At 49.2% G+C, this 24345-nt stretch overlaps 8 protein-coding genes across 8 annotated transcripts; 5 read left to right on the top strand and 3 right to left on the bottom strand.

Annotated features, from left to right (window-relative positions):
- Nucleotides 1-634: 634 nt before the first annotated feature.
- PFICI_13154 (uncharacterized protein) lies at nt 635-2081 on the bottom strand (the record flags this gene model as incomplete). The annotated part of the gene is made up of 5 exons (XM_007841735.1): nt 635-979; nt 1049-1281; nt 1361-1517; nt 1606-1712; nt 1778-2081. 5 exons carry the CDS (start codon nt 2079-2081, stop codon nt 635-637), a joined length of 1146 nt encoding a protein of 381 aa, XP_007839926.1.
- A 1003-nt stretch (nt 2082-3084) lies between these two features.
- PFICI_13153 (uncharacterized protein) lies at nt 3085-6823 on the bottom strand (the record flags this gene model as incomplete). The annotated part of the gene is made up of 7 exons (XM_007841734.1): nt 3085-3757; nt 3811-4232; nt 4277-4367; nt 4421-5018; nt 5234-5895; nt 5947-6391; nt 6445-6823. 7 exons carry the CDS (start codon nt 6821-6823, stop codon nt 3085-3087), a joined length of 3270 nt encoding a protein of 1089 aa, XP_007839925.1.
- Nucleotides 6824-8137: 1314 nt separating this feature from the next.
- On the bottom strand, nt 8138-8911 carry PFICI_13152 (uncharacterized protein; the record flags this gene model as incomplete). The annotated part of the gene is made up of 1 exon (XM_007841733.1): nt 8138-8911. The coding sequence occupies one exon, from the start codon at nt 8909-8911 to the stop codon at nt 8138-8140; it is 774 nt and encodes a 257-aa protein (XP_007839924.1).
- Nucleotides 8912-11252: 2341 nt separating this feature from the next.
- Nucleotides 11253-13082, top strand: PFICI_13151 (uncharacterized protein; the record flags this gene model as incomplete). Its single annotated transcript, XM_007841732.1, has 2 exons — nt 11253-11378; nt 11442-13082. The coding sequence occupies 2 exons, from the start codon at nt 11253-11255 to the stop codon at nt 13080-13082; spliced, it is 1767 nt and encodes a 588-aa protein (XP_007839923.1).
- Nucleotides 13083-13715: 633 nt separating this feature from the next.
- PFICI_13150 (uncharacterized protein) lies at nt 13716-14614 on the top strand (the record flags this gene model as incomplete). The annotated part of the gene is made up of 3 exons (XM_007841731.1): nt 13716-13767; nt 13858-14297; nt 14399-14614. 3 exons carry the CDS (start codon nt 13716-13718, stop codon nt 14612-14614), a joined length of 708 nt encoding a protein of 235 aa, XP_007839922.1.
- Nucleotides 14615-15268: 654 nt separating this feature from the next.
- On the top strand, nt 15269-17559 carry PFICI_13149 (uncharacterized protein; the record flags this gene model as incomplete). Its single annotated transcript, XM_007841730.1, has 3 exons — nt 15269-15533; nt 15619-15919; nt 15981-17559. The coding sequence occupies 3 exons, from the start codon at nt 15269-15271 to the stop codon at nt 17557-17559; spliced, it is 2145 nt and encodes a 714-aa protein (XP_007839921.1).
- A 370-nt stretch (nt 17560-17929) lies between these two features.
- On the top strand, nt 17930-18799 carry PFICI_13148 (uncharacterized protein; the record flags this gene model as incomplete). Its single annotated transcript, XM_007841729.1, has 3 exons — nt 17930-18229; nt 18290-18394; nt 18455-18799. The coding sequence occupies 3 exons, from the start codon at nt 17930-17932 to the stop codon at nt 18797-18799; spliced, it is 750 nt and encodes a 249-aa protein (XP_007839920.1).
- A 1127-nt stretch (nt 18800-19926) lies between these two features.
- Nucleotides 19927-21965, top strand: PFICI_13147 (uncharacterized protein; the record flags this gene model as incomplete). The annotated part of the gene is made up of 2 exons (XM_007841728.1): nt 19927-20175; nt 20247-21965. 2 exons carry the CDS (start codon nt 19927-19929, stop codon nt 21963-21965), a joined length of 1968 nt encoding a protein of 655 aa, XP_007839919.1.
- Nucleotides 21966-24345: the final 2380 nt, after the last annotated feature.

Raw genomic sequence — 24345 nt, 5'->3', positions numbered from 1 at the left:
CATACAGATATTCTCTCGTATTGGAGGAAGTCTTTTTTCGGGGCACAGCATGTGAGGATATGGCATGTGCAGAGACGCCAAGTTGCTACTGCTGATGTATATCTCTGTATGAGCGAGATCGTGACCAGAATCTTGAAGTTTAACAAGAACTGCTGTTTATTATTTGCACACATTGTGATTCTGACTGCTTTGATTGTGTTTATTATGTTTATTGTCGGCCGGCCACAACACAAACATGAAAGCGTATAGGCAATCAATCACCCAACCTTGAATCCTGAGTTGCTTCGTAGCCCCCACTGCCTCTATGGGTACTAATATACAAGAACAATGGTGGGCGCCGAGCGACTGAGTCACAAAATTTCACGATGTGGATCTTGTGGCCCAAAATTTGAGGAACATAACACATATTGCAATAAGTTCTCTTTTCTCCAACGAATCATATCTGATCTGATTCAATACTTCAATCTCGATTAGTATAGTGGTCAGTATGCCAGCTTGTCATTGAATGCTCAGTTCAATACGCTGGAGACCGGGGTTCAATTCCCCGATCGAGAGGTTCTTATTTTTTGCCCCTATGAGCTTTTTGATCAAATTTTTGTGTAACCCAATCCCCAAAACTCTGGATCCTGATCGATCATTCATCACATTGCATCGTGCGCTTCTGAACGTGAGACATCCTTGCCAGCTCTATGATATGCAGGACATCACGCACTTGCGTCGCCTTGACCTCGAGCTCACCCGTCCCTTTGATGGCGGCGGCAAGATTCTCATACAACGACAGCCATCTTCCGGGTATGGTGGGATAGTGGCCAGTGTATTTGCCAGTCTTGTCATCGAATTCCTGGTGACTGGCGTCGAATTCCTCTAGGGTTGTGAGTATACCGTTGGTAGCGGCTGGCTCGATGCCAAAGTTGGGGTCAGACGGGCCGATGCCGTTCGAAATCTGCTCTTCCTGGATACAGGTACTTCGCTGCTGAGTCTTGATGACGGATGGGAGGTCAGCAATTTCATCGAGTCACGCAGACAAGTAGAGTCCATGAAAGCCTACCTTGAAATACGAACCCTTGGTTCCGCGTACAATGTATTTGAGCTGCTGGGACATGATGGTGATGACACAAGACTTGACAGTGACCAGAAGATCTCTTTGTTGTCCTTCATATTGGAGCATAATGGTAAAGGAATCTTCAATCTCAGACTCAACCCCGCGCTGGGCTCGAAAGAATGCCGTTACGGATTTGGGGCGACCAAAGAGGACCATTGCATGATCAATGCTATGTGTGCCTGCAAAGTATCTTCTCTTTAGCCTCGTCTCTTCAAGCTCGAAGAGTTCAAATATAATGGTAGAGGAAACTTGGCTTACCCAGTCCGAATGTCATGCCGGAACCTGGCGTGTATTCCTTTTGATCCCTGGGAAACCATGCGCCAGCGTTTTCAAAGTCGTAGTGTATTTCAGCTTCTTTGATCTCGCCGAGAGCATTTGCATCCTTGAGGCGCCGAAGGGTTTGAAAATCACCATCCTTGAAAGGTCCATTAGCATAATTCCGATGGATGATGGTACACAGCACGGGAGAGGAAGATGGAAACAAAAATAAAAGCCTGCCTTACCCATCGCCGGTTCTGGAAACAAGTGAGAATGAGCCCCTTGCTCTCGGCAAGTTGAATCAGCTCGTCCGCTTCTTGAGTGGACTGGGCAAATGGTTTGTCGATTATGACTAACATTTTATCAGTAGATGTCTTGAATAGTCAAGGGCATTTCTCATGAGTACGGTATACTTACCATGTCGACCGGCCTCGAGCGCCAACTTGCCCAGCGGCGCATGTGAATCATTCCTGGTGGCCACCACTACCAGATCAATATTCGCATCCGCAAAAAAGGCATCACTGGTACGATGGTGGCGGATAGCCGGGAAATCGACGGTGCAGTGCGAGCCCGCCGGCGCTGTCGCTGGGTCGCTGGGTGCTGCTGATCTTTGTAAAATGGCCACGAGCTCAAAGTCTGGCACGGCTTGGATAAAGGGGAGGTGAAAGCTCTTGGCCGAGTTGCCATAGCCAACCACACCGACCTTGATCCTGGCAGTCATCTTTGAGGAGCGTTTTTCCTATGCTGGGGAGAATGTCAGGCTGTTTTGGATACAGAAGTTGTCCTAAGAACAACACAATGCCTAGTCCTTTAAGTAGTCGAATCAATGTGGAGTAGCTTGCCATGGTCGCAAGGTCATGCACTCAGTATAGGCCATTGTCCAGCTCATGTCATTGGAGGTTCGCGAGAACGTCGGCTAATGTACGGTACTAGACGTTCCGCAGCTCCAATTCTTGCTTGGCATGCATGATTTTAACCGAAGCTGTCCTCCTTTCTGGCAATTTTGAAGGTCCAGCCGAGCAGAGGTGAGTTTGTTGTTCTATGATACGCTGGGTTTAAGCTCCTTCTGCATTGGACCGCAGTGATGCGAGTGGAGAAAACGGGCAGGAGTCATACTAAGTCGACTTTCCTAGAGATGAGATATGGATCGGAGACAATGATCGGAAATCATGACGCCAGCACTCGAAATTCTCATGGCATAACAAAACAACAAAAGTGTCGATAAAAGTGTAGTGGAGCTGCGTAAGGGGCTACTGATAAGAATGTTGAAATGCAGTCCGCATCAGGTGACTGATGCATGTTGTATACAGATTGACTATCTCGCTTAGATCAAAATAACGGACAAGTGCAACCGCGGAGCAGGTATCTCTTGGAGTTGCAATAAGCTGGCATTTTATTCATTTGGCACACTATTTAATCAATTGATACGACGCCACCCCAAGACACCTTACAGAAAAGAAAAATGAGAAATACCATGATATACCTCAAGCCACGTAAGAAGGAAGTTGTGGGTTGAAATCGTGCTTCATCAATTGTCGAGGGAATCCACTGATGCTGCTGAGTAGACGTTGCTGCCCGTTGGGTAAGCCGAGTTCAATAGTAACTTCCGACTCCTCGCTCGGAACTGATATCTCCACTTGGACGGGCCTGTAACGACCCGTCTTGACCATGGCGTTGACATCAATGGGGTACTTCTTTGACGTGGCATTCGCAAACACCTCAAACTAAGGGTTTCCCGAGCGAGTCAGGTATTCACCGAGTGCTTTGATGTTGTCAGCGTTCTCTGACAGTCGACAGTATATCAACCCGCGTAACTGTACGCCAGTCCTCGAGCCTCTTTCTGCATTGCCAACGCGCCCAAAGTAGAATGAGCTCGCGACGAGGGTACGAGCTATGTCGTCAATGTCATTGTTTTGAGCTAACCAGCCGTCGACACTTTGTATCAATGGTTCAATTTCTTCCACCTTGTCCATTGCTGGAGGCTCCTTTCTCAAGTCTGGATTGACGCGAAATAGCTGACCATCATCTGGATGAGAAAAACTACTCATCCATCTCTCCCATTGGCTTTGTGCATCCAAGTTGAGTTTGATCTGATAGCTGATCAGGGTGAAAAGTGTTTTGGCGAATGGCACCCTAGTCCGTTGTCTTTCTTGGTTCTCCTGCCCCGTGGGCGCAGCAGATGACCGGGATCGGCGAAGACCTTCATACGGCATGCCTGTTCCAAGAGATAGGACAATGTCTGGTCTTTGGTTCAGGTTTTCTTGAAAGGCAATTTTTGCCGTTTCTTCCATGGCGATGTTGATCGGATTGTTGTGAAGAATTCCTCCGTCCATCAATTCTACAAAGGACCGTTCGAAAGGTTTGAAGTATCCTGGGGCAGCCGAAGTAGCGCGAGCACTTGATTGATCATTAGAAACAGCAATGTTGAGCTTGGTCATGTATGAACTTACGCTTCCCATACCCGGACCTCCTCGTCCGGGCTCTCCGGTCTGTCTCTTCTATATTCAATGGCACTTCGCTTCAATGAGCTTGTCGCCATGTTGTAGTTTGACAGCAAATACGGAAGTCTGCCGGCTTCAGTCGTTGCTGTGACAGCCACTTTCAGGGGTCGCACGTCTGGGTCGATTGGTCCAAAAAGAGGCTCCTCACCAAGAGCCCTTTTCAGCGCATCTTCAAGGGTTCTGGTCCTGTACTTGCTCTTCTTCAGCATAGTTTCAATGTATCGAATGCCGTAGAGCTTTTGGCCCTTGCGAGGTGTAAAAGCGTCCTTCACCAGGTCTCGGAACAAGGAAATGCATTTGTCGACGGGAAGCCGCTGATGTCCAAAAGCTAGTGCGATTATCCCACCGGTGCTTCTTTTTATTAGTGAAAGCTTGTTGAAGATGTGGCAGGAGATTCTTGCCTTGTGCCAACCACCAAATCGAAAAACTCCTGCAGCGGAACTTTTCCCAACCTCGTCTGAATCGCTCTGAGAGTGCAAAGTTCAACAATTCCGCGAATGCCGCCACTATTTTCTGATCAGCTAAATGCCAGACAGCAAAAGATTGGGACTGTAATTACCCGTCAAGAGTGAGCACCCTCAAACCCGAGTGTATGGGGTTGGTATGAATGGTTGTGACTTCACCACCATCAATCGGACACTGGACCCGTATCCGCGTCTTGCCGCCTTCAAAGTGGCCCACCTCCATTGCGCACTCGAAGCATATGAAGTGTTCGCATCGAAGCCGAAACTGGGCAAGGTTGAACAAACAACACAGGCAGATTGAGTTACTGGTCAGCTTGCTTAGGCCAGTTCCCAGCTGGCTGTAGAAACTTTTCACTGCTCTGCAGTGCGCGCGTGTACGATCTGACAAATCTTTCGTCCGCCACTCGCCAGAGTCGTGTAGCTCACGCAGTTGCTGCTCAATGCGGTTCTCCCAAGAATATACCTTGGGACTGAATTTGTGTTTGAAGGTACCACCAATCTGCCGCGTGACGCCTATCGCGGCCGAGCCCTGATGCATTTCGTCGTGGGTTCCCGCGTACAGTGCGCAACGCCAGGGGAAAAGTCCCTCGTGCTTGTACTGACACTGCACATTGGTATTGACATATCTTCGAACGACGTAACTGCACAGACTCTTGTACGAATCTGCTTCTTGCTTTCGTGGATACTCTTGACCTGTCCTTTCACCAGAGTTTGATGCCCTGGGAATCTCGGCTCTGAACCAGTCTTGTGGCAAACCTACAGCGACGTCAGCATGGTATATTCGAGGACCTAGGCAGCCTGTAACAGACAGAGGTATCTTAAACCTCCTTGATCACGGAAAAGCAACAAAGAAATAAAATCATTGATACGTGCCAAATCATAAACGAGCTAGAGTCACTTACCAAAACGTTGTTTTCTTGCCGAGTCAAGCATAATGCATGAGGCAATGAACCCGGTCACCTTTGCGAAAAGCTCTTCCACTTCAAGATTTGTCTTCTTGCCTACGAGAAGAACGAATTCCAACACATTGTCCCTCAAAGTGTCCGGCGGTGGTCGATGTCTCAACGATGCTTTGACGTAGTCAAAAGGCTCATCAAGGGTTTCGGAGAAGTGATTGAATGCGAGCGAGAGATACAGCCAGAACTGGTCGACATCTGGCAGCATCCCTCGGAACATCTTCTTTCTGTATGACTGCTCGCAGCAGTCTTGTATGGTTTCGTACAAGACATCTCGCTGCTCATGTAACAGCTCGTACCTGCTCTTGTCTGGGAGACGCACGACGTGGACGCTGGAATAGTAGCATTCAAACAATTGGCGCAGGTTATCGATTTCTCTGCGACCTGCTAGTTGCGCGGCATACTTCTGAAATGTTTTGTTCTTCTGAAGCTGTGCGTCCATGGACTTGAATGCCTCATCTGTCGCGGTTGCACTGCTCCAATGACTATTGGGAGTGGAGTTGCTTGATTTGTTGATGGCAATAACAGCATGTGGTTTGCTCGGGAGATTGATGGAGGCCGAGTGGTTTGCATGCGCCCACTTCAACAGTTTTTCAAAAACGTCCTCTAATGTCCTAGATACATGTGAGCACTCTACAGCTAGCTCTTTGTGTAGCAAGACTTACTTTGGATTATTCAAGACAAAGACTATGACATCGGAGAATGCATGAAATATCCGAGGATACATCTCAGTCACGGCGTATTGGCGTTTGCTGGTTCGTTCGTGGTCGGGTGTCTTTCTAGATGCCCACTTCAAGTTTATCTTGGAGGCACGGGCGACACGGGAGAGTGATCGTCTGCCTTTTGCCGATGCATGGTGTCTTCCAACTGTGACAGCCTGCGCAATTGGGTCTCTTTCCCCTCCTTCGAAGCCTTCACAGTCTGCGAGTAGTATTGGTCTGTCGCTCTTTTGCGTTTTGGGATCGATATAGAGATGGACATCAGATGATGTCGGAACATCGCAGTCACTGCGTCCTAGAATCGGCACAGCCACCGATCCAGACTCCTCAACAGAAGTTGGATGATTCACCGGATCGATGAGTAGGCGTATCAGTGTACTTTTTCCCGCACCTTGATGCCCGTGGTAAGTTGCTGACAGAAATAATTGTAAGCGTGGCACGAACCTGTTTGGCCAACGACGGACACAAGTCCAGGATATCGATTTGGCAATCCTTCCTTGAAGGTGTCCATCATTATGGCCGCATAGCGCCGGTAAACTTCCAGGATTGGGTTGCCTTCCCCGTCTTTGCTGACACCAAACCACAAGGAGTCCTCGTCATTCTCGTGTTGTTCATGTTCATCTTCTTCATTCTGAGGTTCAGCCATCCACTGCTTCACCTTTTCGACGATCCGAGGGTCGGATTTACTGTGAGGGATCCCGCCGGGTCCGGGCTTGTTGGTTTTGTGGTGCGGAAGGATCTGCCAACAATTGTCGCAAAAGTACATATCACATCCTTCGCAGAAAACCACCTGACGATCGTTTTGACACCAGTTGCAAAGCATTTTTCTAGCGGCAGTCTGTTGACACGCCAGTTACAAAAGCGAAACTGCCGGTCTGGTACAATGGCTGTGTACGGAGTTTCCTCAGGACATTAAACCTGGTACTTGACAGGCAGAAACAGCGAGAAATGATTAAGACAAGTCTTTGAAATTTTATGCCGAGGACTTTAAATCTAGCTTCTGTCATCGATGGGCACCAATACGGCTATGGCCATGCGCATGAGGTGGTGAGAGGCTGCGCAGGAGGGAATTCAAACTGATTCGTGGTGTCCAGTTGTCACGAAATAAATGAGAGGCAAAAACGCGTCTAGTCAACATAAATAAAGATCCTCAAACGGTTCGGTATGAGAGCAAGACGCAGCCAGTACTACATCGGTTGATCCTGGAATGAATTTCAGCTGGTCTCGATTCGCCTATAACCCCTGCACCCCTCAGCTTTGCAAGCAAACCGCTGGCCAAGACTGCAGCCACAGCACTTTGGAATCCAATCAGAGTTCCTGGCCGAATGTCTCGCTGAGAACAACCCTTCAATTGGTTGCATGATGATTGACCCGTCGCGAGACACGTATCTAGGGGTGACTCGATATATTAAGTCTGCCACCCAACCTGGCTATGATGCGGCTGACCCAGATGGGAGTCGAGCTGGATATCGGTCCATTGATGGCTGTGGTATCCAGTTGGCTGTCTGTACATACGCCGTCCAGAGTGCCCAGTGCAATGAATACCCGCTCGGTGTGGACTGAACGAGTTCGGACGTCCACAGCCCTCAGCTCTTGTAGCTTCGAAGTCTCTAGAAATATGAGTCAGATCTCTAGCGGCCATGGAACCTCTTTAGTGTAAGTGACTAGATGAACATTATTGATCTGCTTTGAAGCCGCGGGGCGAGACATGTCTGCTAGAAAGATACCGCAAGGCTGTGAAATCTCATTCTCACTCGACTGGAAATTATAGGGTAGCTTTTAAATCAAGGCTGACTTAGGAGCCCATGAAGCTGCAGCCAAGACCATCAGACAACCTCTGCAACCTCATGTTGGGCTGTGAATCAAACGAGGCAGTATATCGTGCTAGCAACGTCTCTCATGTTGCTCTGTGCCGCGAATGGCTTATACAACTACATCGGCACAGCAGGCTAGCTCGGAGACACAACTGACCCAGACACAAGACCAATGTACAAATACCGATAGCCAAGAAGATGGAGTACAGTGAATTTAGCAAATGAAAGTGCATTTCAACTTCTAATCGGTCCTTGAATTTAAAGGACTTCTCGCTTCTAAATCGTCTCTGGTACTGTTTTCGCTGCTTGGCTCCTAGAGGCAGCTACCAATAAGGAAATAAGCCGTACCAATTGTAAGCTGCATCCTCAGGATCAGGCATCCCAATCTCCGAGATATCGATATCATCTACACCATTAGCCAAGATAAATATATTTTCCTTGATCCCAACGCGCAACCAAAACCGTCTCATGTCGGTCTGTCCTCGCCGGAAGACTGTGACAACCTTGACATAGAAATCGTACTTCTCTCTCCAATGGCCCCGCGGTGGCTCGCTGGGGTCAAATTGTAGTAGGTGGTCTATTCCTTGCTCATCCATTAGGATGCAGAAATGGTATCGTCCCCAGTACACCTGACGGAGGTCCTCTAGCTGTCGATGTTTGTCGAGCCAAGCATCAAAGGCCCTGCCGACCTCCTCGGCATCAGCTCCATCCAGAGACGCGGCATCTTCTATAATATCGCAATAGAAGCGGCGGGATAGCTCCTCATTAGGAGCGGGATCTAGTGGTCCTTCTGGTGGATTGAATTGCGTGAAAGAGTTTCCAGGAAGCCGCTTGACTTTTGAGCGTAAATCTTCCGTGGCAAATGCATGGGCATGTTGCTTGAGGCGTTCGATGGCTCTCGGGAACGTCTCGTCTGACTCGGCCGTGTAGGTAGTACGGAAAACAGTAAGACCCCAAGAGTAAGGACGGTCGTGACCCTTGGCCATGTCGTTGAGCTGCTTTAGGTAGCGCCGCGCCTGCCTATCAGGTTCCTTGTCGCCAGGATAGCGAGGCGCGACCTTTATCAGAGCTTCAGGAACTGGCTCAAAAGCTGCCATGTTGTCGGCGAGAGAGGGCAAGTGAAGTTTTGTCTAAGTTGAGGATGAGGGCTGGAGGGCAATGGGGTCCTAAACTGATGAGCCGACGTTAGCGGAAAGGGCGGTGATAGTGGTGTGTCTATCAAGGCAGCAGTGCGGGCCACATTTACCATCACCACTCTCTTCGTGACTGAATGAATGCTGAAGCAGGACGAATGATCTGAATTCGATTTACTGCTACTCTGGGGAGTAAAGCTTTATACCAGCCATTGTAGATATGTGGTATACATTAGCCATTGTTCATACAACCTCCGATGTCCCATAACCGCGGGTTCAGAGTCTGAGGTCTGCCAAGCCCCCGACCATCTAGGCAGCAAGATCGCTATGGAAAATTTTAATCTCACGCTATTTGGTCTATTTTGTGTACACTTTTCTTTCGTCTTTACCTTGTGACTTTGATAAAGCAGTAAGATCTAAATTCCTTGCGATGTTCTGTATCGGCACTTCTAGTATCAACGTGGAAAGCTGTCTCTCCACCATCTCGCAGTTTGTTTGATTGCTCGCAATATCAAAGATGAGGCCATCTTCACAGAGAATGGACTTTTCCCATCTTCCCAATATCGCAATGGAAGCAGCATAGCGAAGCAGAGTACTCCCGACAGGACCGCACTAGAAGATCTCGTCATGATTACAACCATCTGATGGATGACTGGCATCTATTCATTTCCACACGAAGATTACCTTGACTTCAAGACCAATAAGAAAAGAAAGATTCTTCGGCCCTGACAATGATCTTTACCCGGGCGATGCATCAGCAGCAATCTAGCCGGCAGAAATACCGAAAGGTTTGCTCCAGGTGTATGAAATAGTACTAGATGTGGGACGTCCTCGTGAACCGACGAAGAGGTGCTAAATAATCCTAGACACTCCGTTTCGGCAATTCTGCTGTGTTTCTGGGTGTATATTCGATTTTTCTCAGCTCAACACATTCAAAATTCATAGAAATTTGTGGGTTTTGAGTTGTAGTTCCGAAAGGGATATTTTCAGCTTGCTCGAGACATAGAAAGTCGAAAAGTACCAGGTGCTATCGCCGTTAGCGGGACCTACCGCAGTCGCACCCAGATCGCTGGAAACGACCTAACCGCATAGTACCTAACCTAGTAGCTGAGCAACGCAAGACATGGTGGGGGGGGACAGTCACTAGGTTAGAGATGTACCTTTCAGGACAACCTACAAGACGCCAGCGCCGCAAATAGTGCTGATGATTCATGACGGCATACATTGTTACCTTTGCTAATGGTGTTAGTGGTCATCATCTGCTGCTCGAGGTCTGCGCTTTTTTCTTTCTCTTCAGCATGGCAACTTGAAGAGACAGTGTTTGAAATCAAGGTTAAGGTGCTTCAGCGCATCCAGCGTCTGTCTAGTTTACCCGTTCCCGTTTACCATTTCAGAGCTTGATTCTTCGCTGCAACGGTGGCGTCCATTCAGTCCTTTTTGTCGACTCCAACCAGCATTCTTGGAACCCACCACTAGCAAACCAGTTGGTCGACAGCAAACGCTCAAAATACGTTATCCTCAACTATCACTGAGTCGCACAGCACAGTCCAGTACCATGCAACCATAAGCAGAAACGCCGCTCAGTCCCATCCAATCTGATTGCACCTGAGGTCCATCGTCATCCGTCTCTGAGGAAAGCTCCAGGCCTATAGCAGCCATTTGTAGAATCTAGACCACCAAAGTCTATCCTACCCTGTCCTGCAACGGCGATTATAAGCGAGTGCGGTGACTTTAAGTGCCTGGTCATTCCCGGGATCAGTTGCGCTAGGCTGCGCCATCTCGGCAACCTGAGTCTCTGACAGGCCGATCCACCTTGGCGAGTTGAACGCAATCTAATAATTTCACAAGACAATATCATTGGTCCAAGGGAAACTCGACGGTATTGATTACTTATCTATATGATCGCTGGTGTAACAGGCACCGACCGCGGAATCAAGTTATAATTTAATATTGAAAACCTCGCCTGACAACTGCCACCCGCGTCTTTCTCGGTACCAGTTGCGACTTGATTGGATTATAATTCATTCCAAGGCTCGCATTCGGCTCATGTCCCACCAAGCCCATCTCACCATATTTCGCATATTGGTGTAGGACAGTATCTTGGTCCTTCCAACGACCCTATAAATACAAGGACCATCAGGGAGATTCAGGACACTATTCATATACAACAGCCTGATACTTCACTCTGCTCATCATTCGCCAATCAATATTCCTATCAAAAAGTCCCTCCCTGGCTTGTGAGAATCAACTCAGGACGACTTGAGATAGGTCGAAAACAACGATCTACAAACACAAAGAGACGAATATGCCCGATCCAGAGGCAATAGACCAGTGCCTCCGACGGGGTTTGGAGCATGAAGATGAAGACTATGAACGCACCGTCCAGAAGCTAGTGGATCAAGATCTTGACGACTGGCCTAATGAAGCAGGCGTAAGTTTTACTTCATATTCATAGAAGGGTAAAAATCACAACTAATTCTATAATGTCTGACAGTTTGAGGGCTTAAACGAAGTTCGAGGTCCGGTTGACCTACATGTCAAGGGCTCTATACCGTCGTGGGCTGCCGGAAGTCTCTTTCGAACCGGACCGGGTCAATACAATGTGGAGGATACACCTCTGGGCACATACCGAACCAAGCATTGGTTCGACGGCTTTGGTCACTCGCACAAGTTCCAAATAATACCAAACCAGCTTGACCCGAATGGCCCAGTCCGTGTCGAGTATTCTTCGAAAAGGCAGACCGAGGAATTAGTTGCCGAGATCAAGAGCACCGGACGGCGCTCCACCATTACCTTTGGTCAACGGCAGGATGTCTGTGTCGGCATTTTTAGCAAAGTCATGAGTGTCTGGCGCGCCTCAGGCCTACCGCTTCCGACCAATATTGAGAACATCGCAGTGACTGTGCAGGGTAGCGTACCTGGTCTGCCGTTGCCAAACACAAAACAGCCACTCGAGTCCGGGCATCGGAGCACGCCCAAAGTCTTGTGGCTCGGCACTGACAATTCGATTCTCAAGGCGTTTGACACAAACACTATGGAGGCATTGGATTGCAAGGCACACACGACCTTGAATCCTCTGCTTAAGGGCCCGCTCAGCTGTGCACATGCTCAGCGAGATCCAGAGACTGGCGATTACTTCAATTACAACCTCCAATTCGGCCCCGTCTCAACGTACCGTGTGTTTAGATCGAATGCAGCCACTGGTACTACAGATATCCTAGCGACCATTGCACAACCCGACGTCCGGCCTGCTTACATTCATTCCTTCTTCTTGACACGATCCTACGTTATTCTCTGCGTACCATCAACACATATTAGAGCCATGGGGCTGAGTATACCTTGGAATCGTAGCATCACAGACGCTATTGACGAATTCGACGAAAAGAATCTATGCAAGTGGTTCGTGATAGATCGCCGGGAAGACAAAGGTGTTGTGGCACAGTTTGAAACGCCAGCAGGCTTCTACTTTCATAGCGCCAACGCCTACGATGAGCTTGACGGTTTGACGGGGGAGATCAATATTTTCTGCGATATGCTCGAGTACCCCAATACGGACGTGATCAAGTCGTACGAGATTGATGTTCTCATGGGCAAGAACGGCATGGGAAAGAACTTTTGGGGAGATGAAAGTCGAGCACGCAACTCCCAAGTCCGACTGGCAAGATACAAATTCAGCATACCCAAAAACCACCAATCCAGCGGCGGTTCAACAAAGTACCTGGGAGCACAAAAGATGTTTGAGATTAAAGCACCTCACATCGGCGAGCTTCCAACCATTAATCCAAGCTTCGCCACCAAAGATTATCGCTACGTTTACAGTCTGCCGAACCGCGGCCGCAGCACGCTGCTCGATAGCATCTCAAAGACGAATGTCAAGACGCGCGAGACTATTTATTGGGACAACCCAAAAGGTCATACGCCGGGAGAAGCCATTTTTGTCCCTCGCCCGAGAATCGAGGGTGACAAGGAGGAGCCGGCCGAGGACGATGGCGTGCTGCTGAGCATTGTGCTGGACGGACACGGCAAGACGAGCTATCTGGTCTGTCTGGATGCGCGGACAATGAAGGAGATTGGTAGAGCCGAGTGTGAGTGGGCGATTGGGTTTGGCTTTCATGGTATGCACGTGCCGGCATAGATATTTGGCTATGGATATGAAATGGCCATGGTAGTTTCTGCTGATAGTCATATAGTATATGTGTGAAGGTACAGAGACTTACCACTCCCGACTTTTGGCATGATCAAGAAACACTTGAGTCGCAACTACAATAATGTTATTGAAACGGAACTGATGAAGAGACACCGCTGGTCAAATTACCTCAACCCTTGTGTTCTGGAATATTTCGGTGCCGAGCTTTTGTTCGGCATGATTAGAAAGCTCCACTCCAATGTTGCTTAGCAACAATCAAACAAAAGTCACTTCACCTGTGATTCTATCTTTAATGTCGCTGAACCTAGCGCTTCTTTGTTTTACTATAAGATATGGCTGGCAGCCGTCGGCCTTTCCGATGTCTCCGACCGACTCCGCTTTCATAATGTGATTATAAATATGGCCGACTGAATAAACTGGCTGTAGAGAGTATGTCGCCATATTGCCCCGCTTTGAGGCAGTCTCCGGAGTCCGGAATTGATACCAGAATCAGGATAAAAACTGCGCATTAGCTCAGCTTGCCGTTATAGACTCAATTCAAGTTTCAAATACTCTGTGAGATTATCATCAAAAACCTTTAGGGAACTCTGATCATACAGTAAAAAAACAAAATTGTCCAGCATGGCGACTGAAACCCCCAAGATCAAGCTTTATACCAATCACCTCTGCCCATGTAAGCAACATACGGATCATGCACTTAGTCATTCCCCCCGTGGGGGACTTTTTCTGTCCATGGCATTCACTGACTGGGGGAAACCTACAGGGGCCCACCGCGCCCACATTGCACTGGCAGAACTTGGTGTGCCCTTTGAGGAGGAGATTATTGACCTCTCGGTGCCGCGCACGCCCGAGTACCTCAAGGTGAACCCGCGAGGGCTGGTCCCGTCGCTCGCATACGGCGACGAGATCATCACCGAGTCGGCCGTCGTGTCCAACTTTTTGGCCGACGCCTTCCCGTCGCACCTGGTCCCGGCCTCGACCGACCCTAACGGGCCTCTGGTCCGCGCCCGCATCGCCTTTTTTGCCGACACCTTCGTCTCAAAGGTCGGCGGCCACTTTCAAAAGGCCAACTTTGGCAAGACCGAGGAGGACCGCGCCGAGGCTGTCGAGAACCTTGTTGCCGCCGCCGCCAAGGAGCTTGAGCCTTTGCTCGCTGATGCTGCGCCCTTCTTTGGTGGCTCTGACAAGTTGACTCTTGCAGAGGTATGTTGTTCATCTCCTGCTATTCTACTACGGCAATATCTTCCTTTTTTTTTCTGGCTTCGCTCTAAGTCTTTGGATAACTAACGGTTCTTTAATTCTAGGTGCTCACGGGTTCCTTTGTGATCCGCATCTACACAGCATCCAAGCACGGCATCTTGCCCAAGAGCCTGGCGAGCGACCTGGCCGCCAAAGCACCCAACTTTGACAAGTGGGCCCAAGCCGTAATCAAGGACCCGAGCGTCCTTTCAATCTGGGACGAGGACAATGTTGTCCAGCGCACCAAGGAGAGAAACGCCAAGGTGAGGGCTCAGGTGTAGTCAGGTATTTGATCCCGCACTTTATGCTTGAATCTTGTGTACAGAAATCTTGTTAGCTAGCGTTTGTAGAGTTGGCTTGCTCCAAATCGATTATGAATGTGAAATAAATAAGAGCATGTGCGTTTCTCGCCTGTATAGTCAATCTTGAGATCTGGAGGGCGAGCACGGCTCAAACTCCGGCTTGGCAGGAATCAAAGTTTGAGCCTTTCTGATACCAAGCACAAGCACCATCTTGGACTGGGTCTAGACCCTTGAGCTGTACCTAGGGCTGCCCATACCTTATTTTGCCTCGTAGAGTCAATATCGTTTAACCTCCATCTCTACTAGTTATGGCTGAGTCTAGTTGGGTGACTTGGCTGATGTCACTAGTATACGGCAAAGCTGCGCACCACTAAATTCAAATGGCGTTGAGAGTCAGATAGAGTATTCCTTTGACCTGTCCTATTTTACTGCCGACAGTAGTTTTGCACCAGCCATCTTGGCTCCTGTATTTTGCATCATTGAATGTGATACGAAAACACCCAAAAATGTCTGAAGAGCTGCTGAGTCCATGTATATAAATAAACCTCTAGGTGTGATTTTCCAAGATGGAGTCACCTCTACACTCCCTCTGCTTGTCATTCTGCAGAAGAAGACAAGAAGGAAAAAATCAACATGGGCGATACCAAAGAGATTCGGTATCTGGATGATGAAGAGATTGCATCCTTTGCTGGAGAGCTCGATAAGAATAGAGATGGATATATTGATTATCACGAGGTAGAGCACAGATTGGACCTTGTCCACGACGAGATTGCACCCAATCCACAGCCACATCACTTGCACCATAACGACAAAGATGACGAAGCAAGACATCAGTTTCTCCGGAGTTTGATGGGATCCGACGAAGATCGCATTTCACGAGGTGAATTTGCATCGCGAGGTAAGCAATATTGGAGCGTATTCACATAATGCAGTCTCATGAATAAAAAAGCTGATAAAAATGGTTTTCTTTCCTCGAGAAATAGTGCGTGAATGGAAGATTCCTTCTTTGAAACAAGACTCGGAAGATGAGAAGCGTGATGATGACCTGCTCAAATCAATGAGCATCTGGCGTCGAATACGCGCTTACTGGGCTGTGAGAGGACCGGATGTCTTGTTCGTCGCTCTGGTAGTCTCAACGCAGCTAGCCTTCGGAATCTGGCAACTCGTCAAGTACGTAACCGAGACAAAATATCGTGCAGCATTCGGATGGGGCGTCGTGCTCGCCAAGACGTGTGCCGGTGCACTGTACCCAACAATGTTCTTTCTGCTTTTGAGTATGTCCAGGTGAGTATATCCTAGCCGACATTCATACTGTTCTTCAACTAACACGGAAGCGTCACAAAAGATACTTTTCCACGTTCATGAGACGTTCTCCACGGATCTCTCGCATCATCAACTTTGATCTATCTCAGAAGTTCCACATTCGCATCTCCATCGTCGCTCTATGCCTAGCTACTCTTCATGCCATTGGTCATTTGGGCGGCTCCTTCATTTGGGGCAGCAGAACCGACAACGAATCCGACGTTGCCAACATCCTCGGTCCGGGCATGGTCCCGAGACCGTACCGAGACTATGTCGCTTCGCTGCCCGGTTGGTCTGGAATCACTACTCTTGGCCTGTTTTATGTATTATCCATCTTGAGCATTCCAAAAGTACGAAGATGGAACTATGAGATTTTTCAGCTTGGCCATCTTCTCATGTACCCCATTATTGCACTGCTCTGCGCTCACGGTACGTTGGCGCTCCTCCAGTGGCCAATGCTGGGATACTTTCTTGCCTTCCCGGCTCTGCTGGTCGTGGTTGAACGTGTTATCCGTGTGGCAATGGGTTTCCATCGGATTCCTGCTACGCTTACCGTTCTTGATGACCAAACACTCGAGATCAAGACTACGATTCCCAGTGAGAGGCTGTGGAAGTACCGAAGTGGCCAATATGTATTCCTGCAGATCCCCAGCATCAGCTTCTTCCAATGGCATCCCTTTACAGTATCTGCGTGTATTGGAAGAGAAATGTGGCTTCATATAAAAGTCGACGGAAATTGGACAAAGAAGTTAAAGGGTCTGGCGGGTGAGTCTGGAGACAGTCACATACTCGTCGGCATCAACGGACCTTTTGGTGCACCTGCGCAGCGCTTTCACGATTTTAATCATTCCATCATTGTTGGGTCTGGTATAGGTGTTACGCCCTTTTCGGGAATCCTCATGGATCTTCAGACAGAAGATAATCGGCTACATGGTGGCCCAGAGACACAAAGACAACTATCCACTGGGCCGGGAGAACGGCGCCTCTCGGCTGCACAGCCACGAGGGCCGGGTCTCTCCACAACATCATCACCGATTTCAAAGAGCACCACTGCCGTCGGGGAGACGGGAGCCATGAACTATCATCACTCACAGAAAAAGACGGAACCGTACGGCTCCTATCGGCGCGTCGACTTTCACTGGATGGTGCGGGATCGCAACCAGCTGCTGTGGTTCTCGGACCTCCTCAACGCCGTGTCGCGCGCGCAGGTCTGGCACCGGCAACATGACCCCGACTGCCACTTGCACATCAACATGACGACCCACGTGACGCAGAAGCGCAAAAACATTGCGACCCACGTGTTTAGATGGCTACTGGAGATGCACCGAACCAAGGAACACCCAGAGTCGCCGCTGACCGGGCTCATGAACCCAACACACTATGGCCGGCCGGACTTTGTGCAGATTTTGGAGAGCCACTATGAGGACATGAAAAAGTTCAAGTATACGGACAGGGAGAAGGCGGGAGTAGGTCTTGAGGACAGGTTGAAAGTGGGTGTCTTTTTCTGCGGAACTCCGGTCATTGGAGAGATTCTGGCAGATCGCTGCCGCATGCTGTCAGCTCGGGGCCGGGCGGACGGGACAAAGATTGAGTACTACTTTATGATGGAAGTATTTGGCTAGGACTATGGTTTGTATGAGTAGAACGATTGAAGCAAAAATCTTTCATTCTCAAAGATGACACATTTCGCTGCTGGTGTAATGCAACATGCCAAGGCTTGCGGGGAATCTTGCTCGCAATTATCAGACTGGTGATGGTGCAATCCGCATGGGACTCGGCTAAAAGGAGCACTTCGGCGCTGGTTAGGACGAGGCCAATTCCAGTGGCAAGTGGACGGAAAAACTTTGTAAAGTTTACAAAATACATTCCGCGAGTCTTGCAATGAAAAATATATAGTATTGAGGAACTGCCGCCAGGCGAAACTGCTTTTGTGCGTAAAATAGTATAATACTGCATCAAAATAACATTTCTGATACGTTACCAATTCTCAAAATGCTGTATTTATCTACGTCACTCTTCGTATCAGTGCTACCGCTCGTGGCATCAGCCTTTCCGTCTTACAAAAATAATACCAAACCTCCGGCATTCTTCCTTGCTGGAGATTCTACCACGGCCGTCGGTGGAGGCTGGGGTGATGGCCTCTTGGCAACGCTGCGCGCCCCTGCCTGGGGCGTGAACATTGGGCAAAGTGGTGCCACGACGGTCTCGTATGAAAACGCAGGCAACTGGACCAACATTACAACGCATGTTGAGGAATATGCCAAGAAGTTTGATACCTATGTGACCATTAGCGTGAGCTTGCTCCAAAGTCTTTGCGGCAATGTATACGCCGTGCGCTGACGTTCTCGACAGTTTGGCCACAATGACCAGAAGTCGACCAGTGGTGTGACCTTTGAGGAATACCAGGCCAACCTCATCAGGTTCGCCGAGGAAGTCAAGTCTCTGGGTGGAACTCCGGTTCGTACATGACGAATACCTTTGCGCTCTGACTGACGCAGCTAATAACTCATGACAAAGCTCCTCGTCTCGAGTCTATCCCGGCGCGTGTTCACCTCGGAGCACAATGCCACAGACAGCCTCCATGACCAACGCCTGGCCGCCATCTACGCAGCCAATGTCACGAGCTCTCCGATTATTGATCTCAACGGCGCCAGCCTCAACTACGTCGACACCATTGGGGAGGACGCGGCGCACACCTACAACCTCAGCCCCGACGACAACACGCACCTCAACGCCTGGGGCCAGGTCGTGTTTGGGCGCATGGTGTCGGATCTCATCATTCAGGCGCTGCCGGGGCTGAACAAGTGGATTATTCCCAACGAGACCTTGAGCAACGAGATCTGGAGTGGGATTGCTGCTTAGATATTGATTATGATCGTAGGGGCTTTTCCCGGACGGATACATGATTTTACGAGTTGCAACTACGACGCCGATCATACTCCAGCTAGTAATGACGATATATATGTGGAGCAGATGGAGTTGTGCCCAGTATTGCTTAGTAACGAAAAACGTGGTTGACTTGAGGGAGATTCTTGGGTGGCAAAAGGGAACCGTCGAAATTTACATATCGAACTCAGGCGGGAGCGGCACTAATAACCTGGACCAATTATAACCACACGTTGATGAATCGTTGCCATGTATTGTTACCTTAGGTTGTCTGTGAAATCAATTAGATCCGCCTCATGTCATAAGTAAGAGAGACTCTTTAATTCAAATAGGAATATGATCACAAATAAAAGATTTTGTTTTCTTAAAGAAATACCGGCACATGTCCCGTAAATGTCTAAAAATGTTCTGGTCACTGACTGACTAGCGAAGCTCTTGACTGTCCCAGGTACCGAAAGGTCATTAACAGCCAAAGAGATAATTATCATGACGAACCGCAGAATAACCAGTTGACCGGTTCTACAAAAATAATAATCAATGTACGAATACTGTATTTAGTAAATAAATAAATTGCATCCAAATCTCATCATGAGGGAATCCATAATCAAAGTCAGCTGATTTGGGGCTTCATATTGCAGGTCCAGGTCCAGGTCCAGGTCCAGTGCCGCCCCCAAGGTCCCTTCCGAGCTTTCCCCTGGTCACCAACGACTCTAAACGGCCCATCAGCTTTTTGCCCCGCCAAACGATTTTGGTGACTCCTTCGCCGTACGTCTCGAGTCCATCACTCACTTCCCCTCCACCAGCTCCCCCGGGGTTCGTCCACTCTGGACCCCTTCATCTATCTCAATCGTCTTTATCTTATCTGTAATCGTCGCATCGCATCTTGAGGTTGTCAAGCGTGCCAGCCGTGTCGTTACGTCTTGTTCCCTCGGCACCCAATCTTGTCGGAACCCCCATTTCTCTTGCATCGGCGGTCGCTCGGTGCTCGTTGTCGTCGTCGTCCCCACCGCCCGTACATCACCTACCTAGCCCAGGGTCCTCCGGCCCTCCGGTATCTCGAGAACGTGTCGCGTCATTGCTCGAGTCCAGGCGGCTCGACCATCATGAACCCCATTCCATCAAACCAGGGAGGCAAGTCCCTATCAGCATCGGCATCCAGTTTCAATCCAACTCAATCCTTCTCTGTTCCCTCGCCAAGTTTCGATTCAAACTCTCGTCGCGCCGCTGTGGCGAGTCCAGCTCTCGCCTACTCAGCACCGAGGAAGGGCCAGGCTTCTAGAAAACAACACAAGGATAAGAAAAAGCCCCCAAGAGAGAGTCGGTTGGATGAGGATGATGCCATGGCTGAATTTGTAGGTTGACCCCATGTGCCACTATCATTCCAAGCTCGTAACCTGGTCATCGTACTGACTCTGCCTTTTAGAGGGCTATGAGAAACACTACGAGCCGAAAAGGTCAAACCTCGATTACACATCTTCTAAACTACTCTGCCCCCCTGCGTCATTCTCATGATCATGGGTACGGACATGGGCACGGGCACGGCTACGGACGATCTTCTCGACGACAACCTACGTGGGGACCGGGCTCCGGCTACCACCCGGTAGACAAGGCAAAGTTTGTGCATGCCAACTATCGCTTCGTCGTCGATCCCCAAGGCGAATATGCTGCCCAGGCGAGCGACGCGGATAAGCCTCTGGACTGGAACAATGTCCAGCAGATCATTGCCTCAACCGAGTCGCAATCGACGTCCTGTCCAATATGCCTTTCCGACCCAGTTGCACCCCGCATGGCTCGGTGTGGACATATTTTCTGCCTTCCATGCATGATACGCTTCATGAACTCTACCAACGATGACGAGGCAAGTTCGAGGAAGGAGACCAGATACAAGAAATGCCCCATCTGCGAAGACTCGTTCAAGATTCCGGAAACGCGACCGGTCCGTTTCTACGCCGGTCAAGAGAGCCCACTACCAGCACCGGGTCACGATGTCGTATTACGTTTGATGGTACGAGAGTCATCTTCGACACTAGCTTTGCCAAATGAAGGTGGCACCGATCCCGTCAATGAGGGCGAGGCGGTGCCGTGGCATTTTGCAGCCAATGTCCTAGACTATGCACGAATCATGAAGGGTACGCCCGATTACATGGTCGCCGAGTTTGATAGAGAAATAGAGGATCTGCGAAAGCAGTCAAGCGAGGACGAGATTCAATTCGGCGCCGAAGACGGGGATTGGACTATACGAGCCATTAGGGCAATCACCACGGCGAAAGATCGACTGAAGGAGCCCAAGCCCAGCGACAGTAGTGATACTGCTGTAACGAACGGCTCAGGCAAGGCAAAGAGTAAACGGCCGGCAAGCCATCCATTCCATTTCTACAGTGCGCCTCCGCATCTCTACCTGTCGCCACTCGATATCCGGATCCTAAAGACCAAGTTTGGGGACTATTCAAACTTTCCGTCTACACTCTTGCCGCGCGTGGAGCACATCTCAACGGGACACGTTGTTGATGATATGCTCAGGAAACGGACCAAGTACCTAGCACATCTTCCACAAGGATGTGTGGTGAATTTCCTGGAATGCGACTGGACCGAAATAGTACCAGCAGAAATTCTCGGTACATTCGCCACCGAGTTAGAGAAGCGAAGAAAGTCACATCGGGACAAGGCGGCACAAGAGGAACGAGAGCGCGTGCAATCAGAACGGCTCGAGGCCGCATCCATCGGTCGCAGTGCTAGGCACCATTTCGAGACGAACCACGTCGAGCCTTACGACCCGACGCCAGCATTGAGCTCAGAAGATTTCCAACCCCTAGCCTCGACGACGCCACCCAATCCCAGACCAGGCTTTGAACAGCTTGCTGAGATGTCTACGAGCCCTTCTACCTCAAAGACAGTTTGGGGTACGCGGGTCGTCGCTGCTTCGCCTGATCTTGGCGCAGTCCCTGAGAAATCTGGAAATGATGGATGGCTCAATGAGGATGAGTTCTTTGGCGCCGCAGAGGTTGCTCTACAGATGGAAGCCTTCCGTCTTGATGGGGATGGCTCAGGTCCAAGTACGCCTGGGGCTGCAGGCGGAAAGAAGAAGAAGAAGCAGAAGCAGAAGATTACGCTGATGAGTACAGGCGGCCATCGTGGCAATTGAGTATTTTGGCAATGGGTCTGATGTCATAATCAGCAATCGGCAATAGTGCTAGAAGTAGACGACCTTGAAAGAGACGGGTCATGACATGCCAATGCGCAGATCTAGGGTTTTGCTTTGGAAAGGCGCACTTTTTATGAGAGCGCCGAGTCTGCATCTGACAAGATGCTGGCAAAAGGGCGATTCTAGAATGTTTTACTTTTACGCGGAATGTATTGCATGAATTAAAATAAATAAATAAATGTCAAAATTAAACCTCAACGTGGGAGACGGCCGACTGCATCCTGTTTTATCGGTTGCTTACATATATGTACCTGCCTAGGTAGAAAGGAAAGGAAGTACATTTACATAGTAGGTTCGATGGACAGATCAATAGTGAGTTTTATATCTGGGTACCTAGGTTAGATTGAATACCTACCTCCTTTTATGAATGGCTCGGCTTCGCTTTCCGAGCTTCGTACGCCATCCACTCAATCACGTCTTGAAGTCGGCCCTGGACAAGCAAAATACGATTCTGCAGAAGCCGGCCAAAAGTGATCGAAAGAGCACTTTGCATGATTCATGTGCGGAATGTATGACAAGTCTCACCGCCCTGCGCGACTTCAATACGCACAGGCGCAGCGTAACACCGACTCTAGCCACAAGCTTGATGTTGACAATTACGAGAATGAGTACGTTTGCACTTTTCTTCTTCTGTTTCCAAAAGTCTGTTGTATACTCTTGGATGAAGGGAGCTACGTAGACTCGAAGGCGTTTATCGTGGTCTACAAGTCGGACCTATTATATCTGGTCAAGTGATGAGAAATTCAAGCGGGAGATGGGACAAGAACTTGGCCGCATTGCCAACATGTAACAAGATGTCTCGACCTCCATCACTCAACTACGTGCGTACGAGCGTTTCCGAGGCCAAGCCCTGAGCCCCCAGAGTCGTACCAGCACATGTTTATTCTAGATGTTGTGCCCCAAGCAACGGGGGAGAATCTTGTGACTCGCCGATTCTTCTCTTTCTGTTATTCGTGGGTATTGGGGGGGCCTGCAAAGCACGCAAAGCATGCTGCGAGCAGGGGAAGGGGAAGGGGGGATTTTGGTGTGATTTGTGAGTTATGATCGCCCGGCCCCAATCGACTTGGCATTGCTTCCGACCATTACTTTGCGCCGGCTTGCGTGGATATAGTGTACTAGCAATAAAGATGTGGACTTTTTCGATCCATCCCAGATGTAAAATGGTGATGATGTGTGCTTACTTGCAGCAGACGTACATAAGCAGTGCATAGTAGACATGCCTTCCCCAAGTGCAACGGCAGTGGCGCCGACCTACGCCACGTTACAGCACCCTCCACAGTTGGTCACATCGGGCTGTTTTTTTGGTGGCTCGGTTGACTTTTGATTTTGAATCTCTCTTCTCCTCTTAGCTGTAAAACTAATGTACGATCGGTAATCCAATAGAGAGGCTGTAAATGCTTGCTCCAATTACCAACGCAGATGGCTAGCCCGTTTGCTTGAGGGGGTAAGGGCGGAGGTGGTGGTGGTGATGTTTGTTAGTCCATCATGATGATTATACTAACCTAGACTACTAGTGGTCGAATCCCCTTCCCTGGCGTCCGGGACTTGAGAGACAGAGAGACGACAATTACAACCCCGCAGATTTCCCCGCACTCCAAGTGGGATGATTTGATGTCCACCATCTCAAGACTCTATTCCAAGAGGTCCCACGATGACGAGCTACTGCATGAGAACGCTGCAATACCTAGCAGCTAGTCGGGCAAAGGCTGCAGCCATTCAGTCGGAAGTCTTCATCAGTGCCAAGGTGGAATCTGGGAGCGAATGGCCCCATATCTCTCTCACAAAGGTTCTTCTTTTCCGTTTTCCCAAGAGCCAAATAACTTGACTTGGTCACTAAGCCTTGTACTTGCAATTTGCTTCCCAAGTGATGGCTCTGGTCTACATCATACCAGCCACTCTATTGTTTTCTTCCTGGTCGATTGTTTGCTTTGACCCTTTCCTGAAGTCCTGGGACCAGGCTCATATCGATGCTATGATATTTGATCGACAGACTTGCATGATAATCTAGCCTGCAGTAACTAGGTACTAGATAAATCTGCATCTGTCTGGCTGCCAGCCAACCAGCAAGAATATGCTCAGGCGCTGCAGCTTTTTCTAAAACTAATCTGCCCAATTTGTGATAAACCTCAAGCCCTCAAGAATAAATTTTTACTTGTTCGCCATTTTGGGATCTGTCCCAATAATATACATCATCATTATCGCTCACATGCTACAACCTCTGATGGACTAGGAAACTAATTGCTGCCGAGGAAAATGGAAAATGAAAAAAAAAGAGACATGATACCGATATTCAATGCAGCAGCCGCGCCAACACCACCCA

This window comes from Pestalotiopsis fici (genome assembly GCF_000516985.1).
Source record: "Pestalotiopsis fici W106-1 unplaced genomic scaffold PFICI_Scf_11, whole genome shotgun sequence".
NCBI classification, from domain to species: Eukaryota; Fungi; Ascomycota; class Sordariomycetes; order Amphisphaeriales; family Sporocadaceae; genus Pestalotiopsis; species Pestalotiopsis fici.
This window is presented reverse-complemented; position numbering and strand designations above follow the sequence as displayed.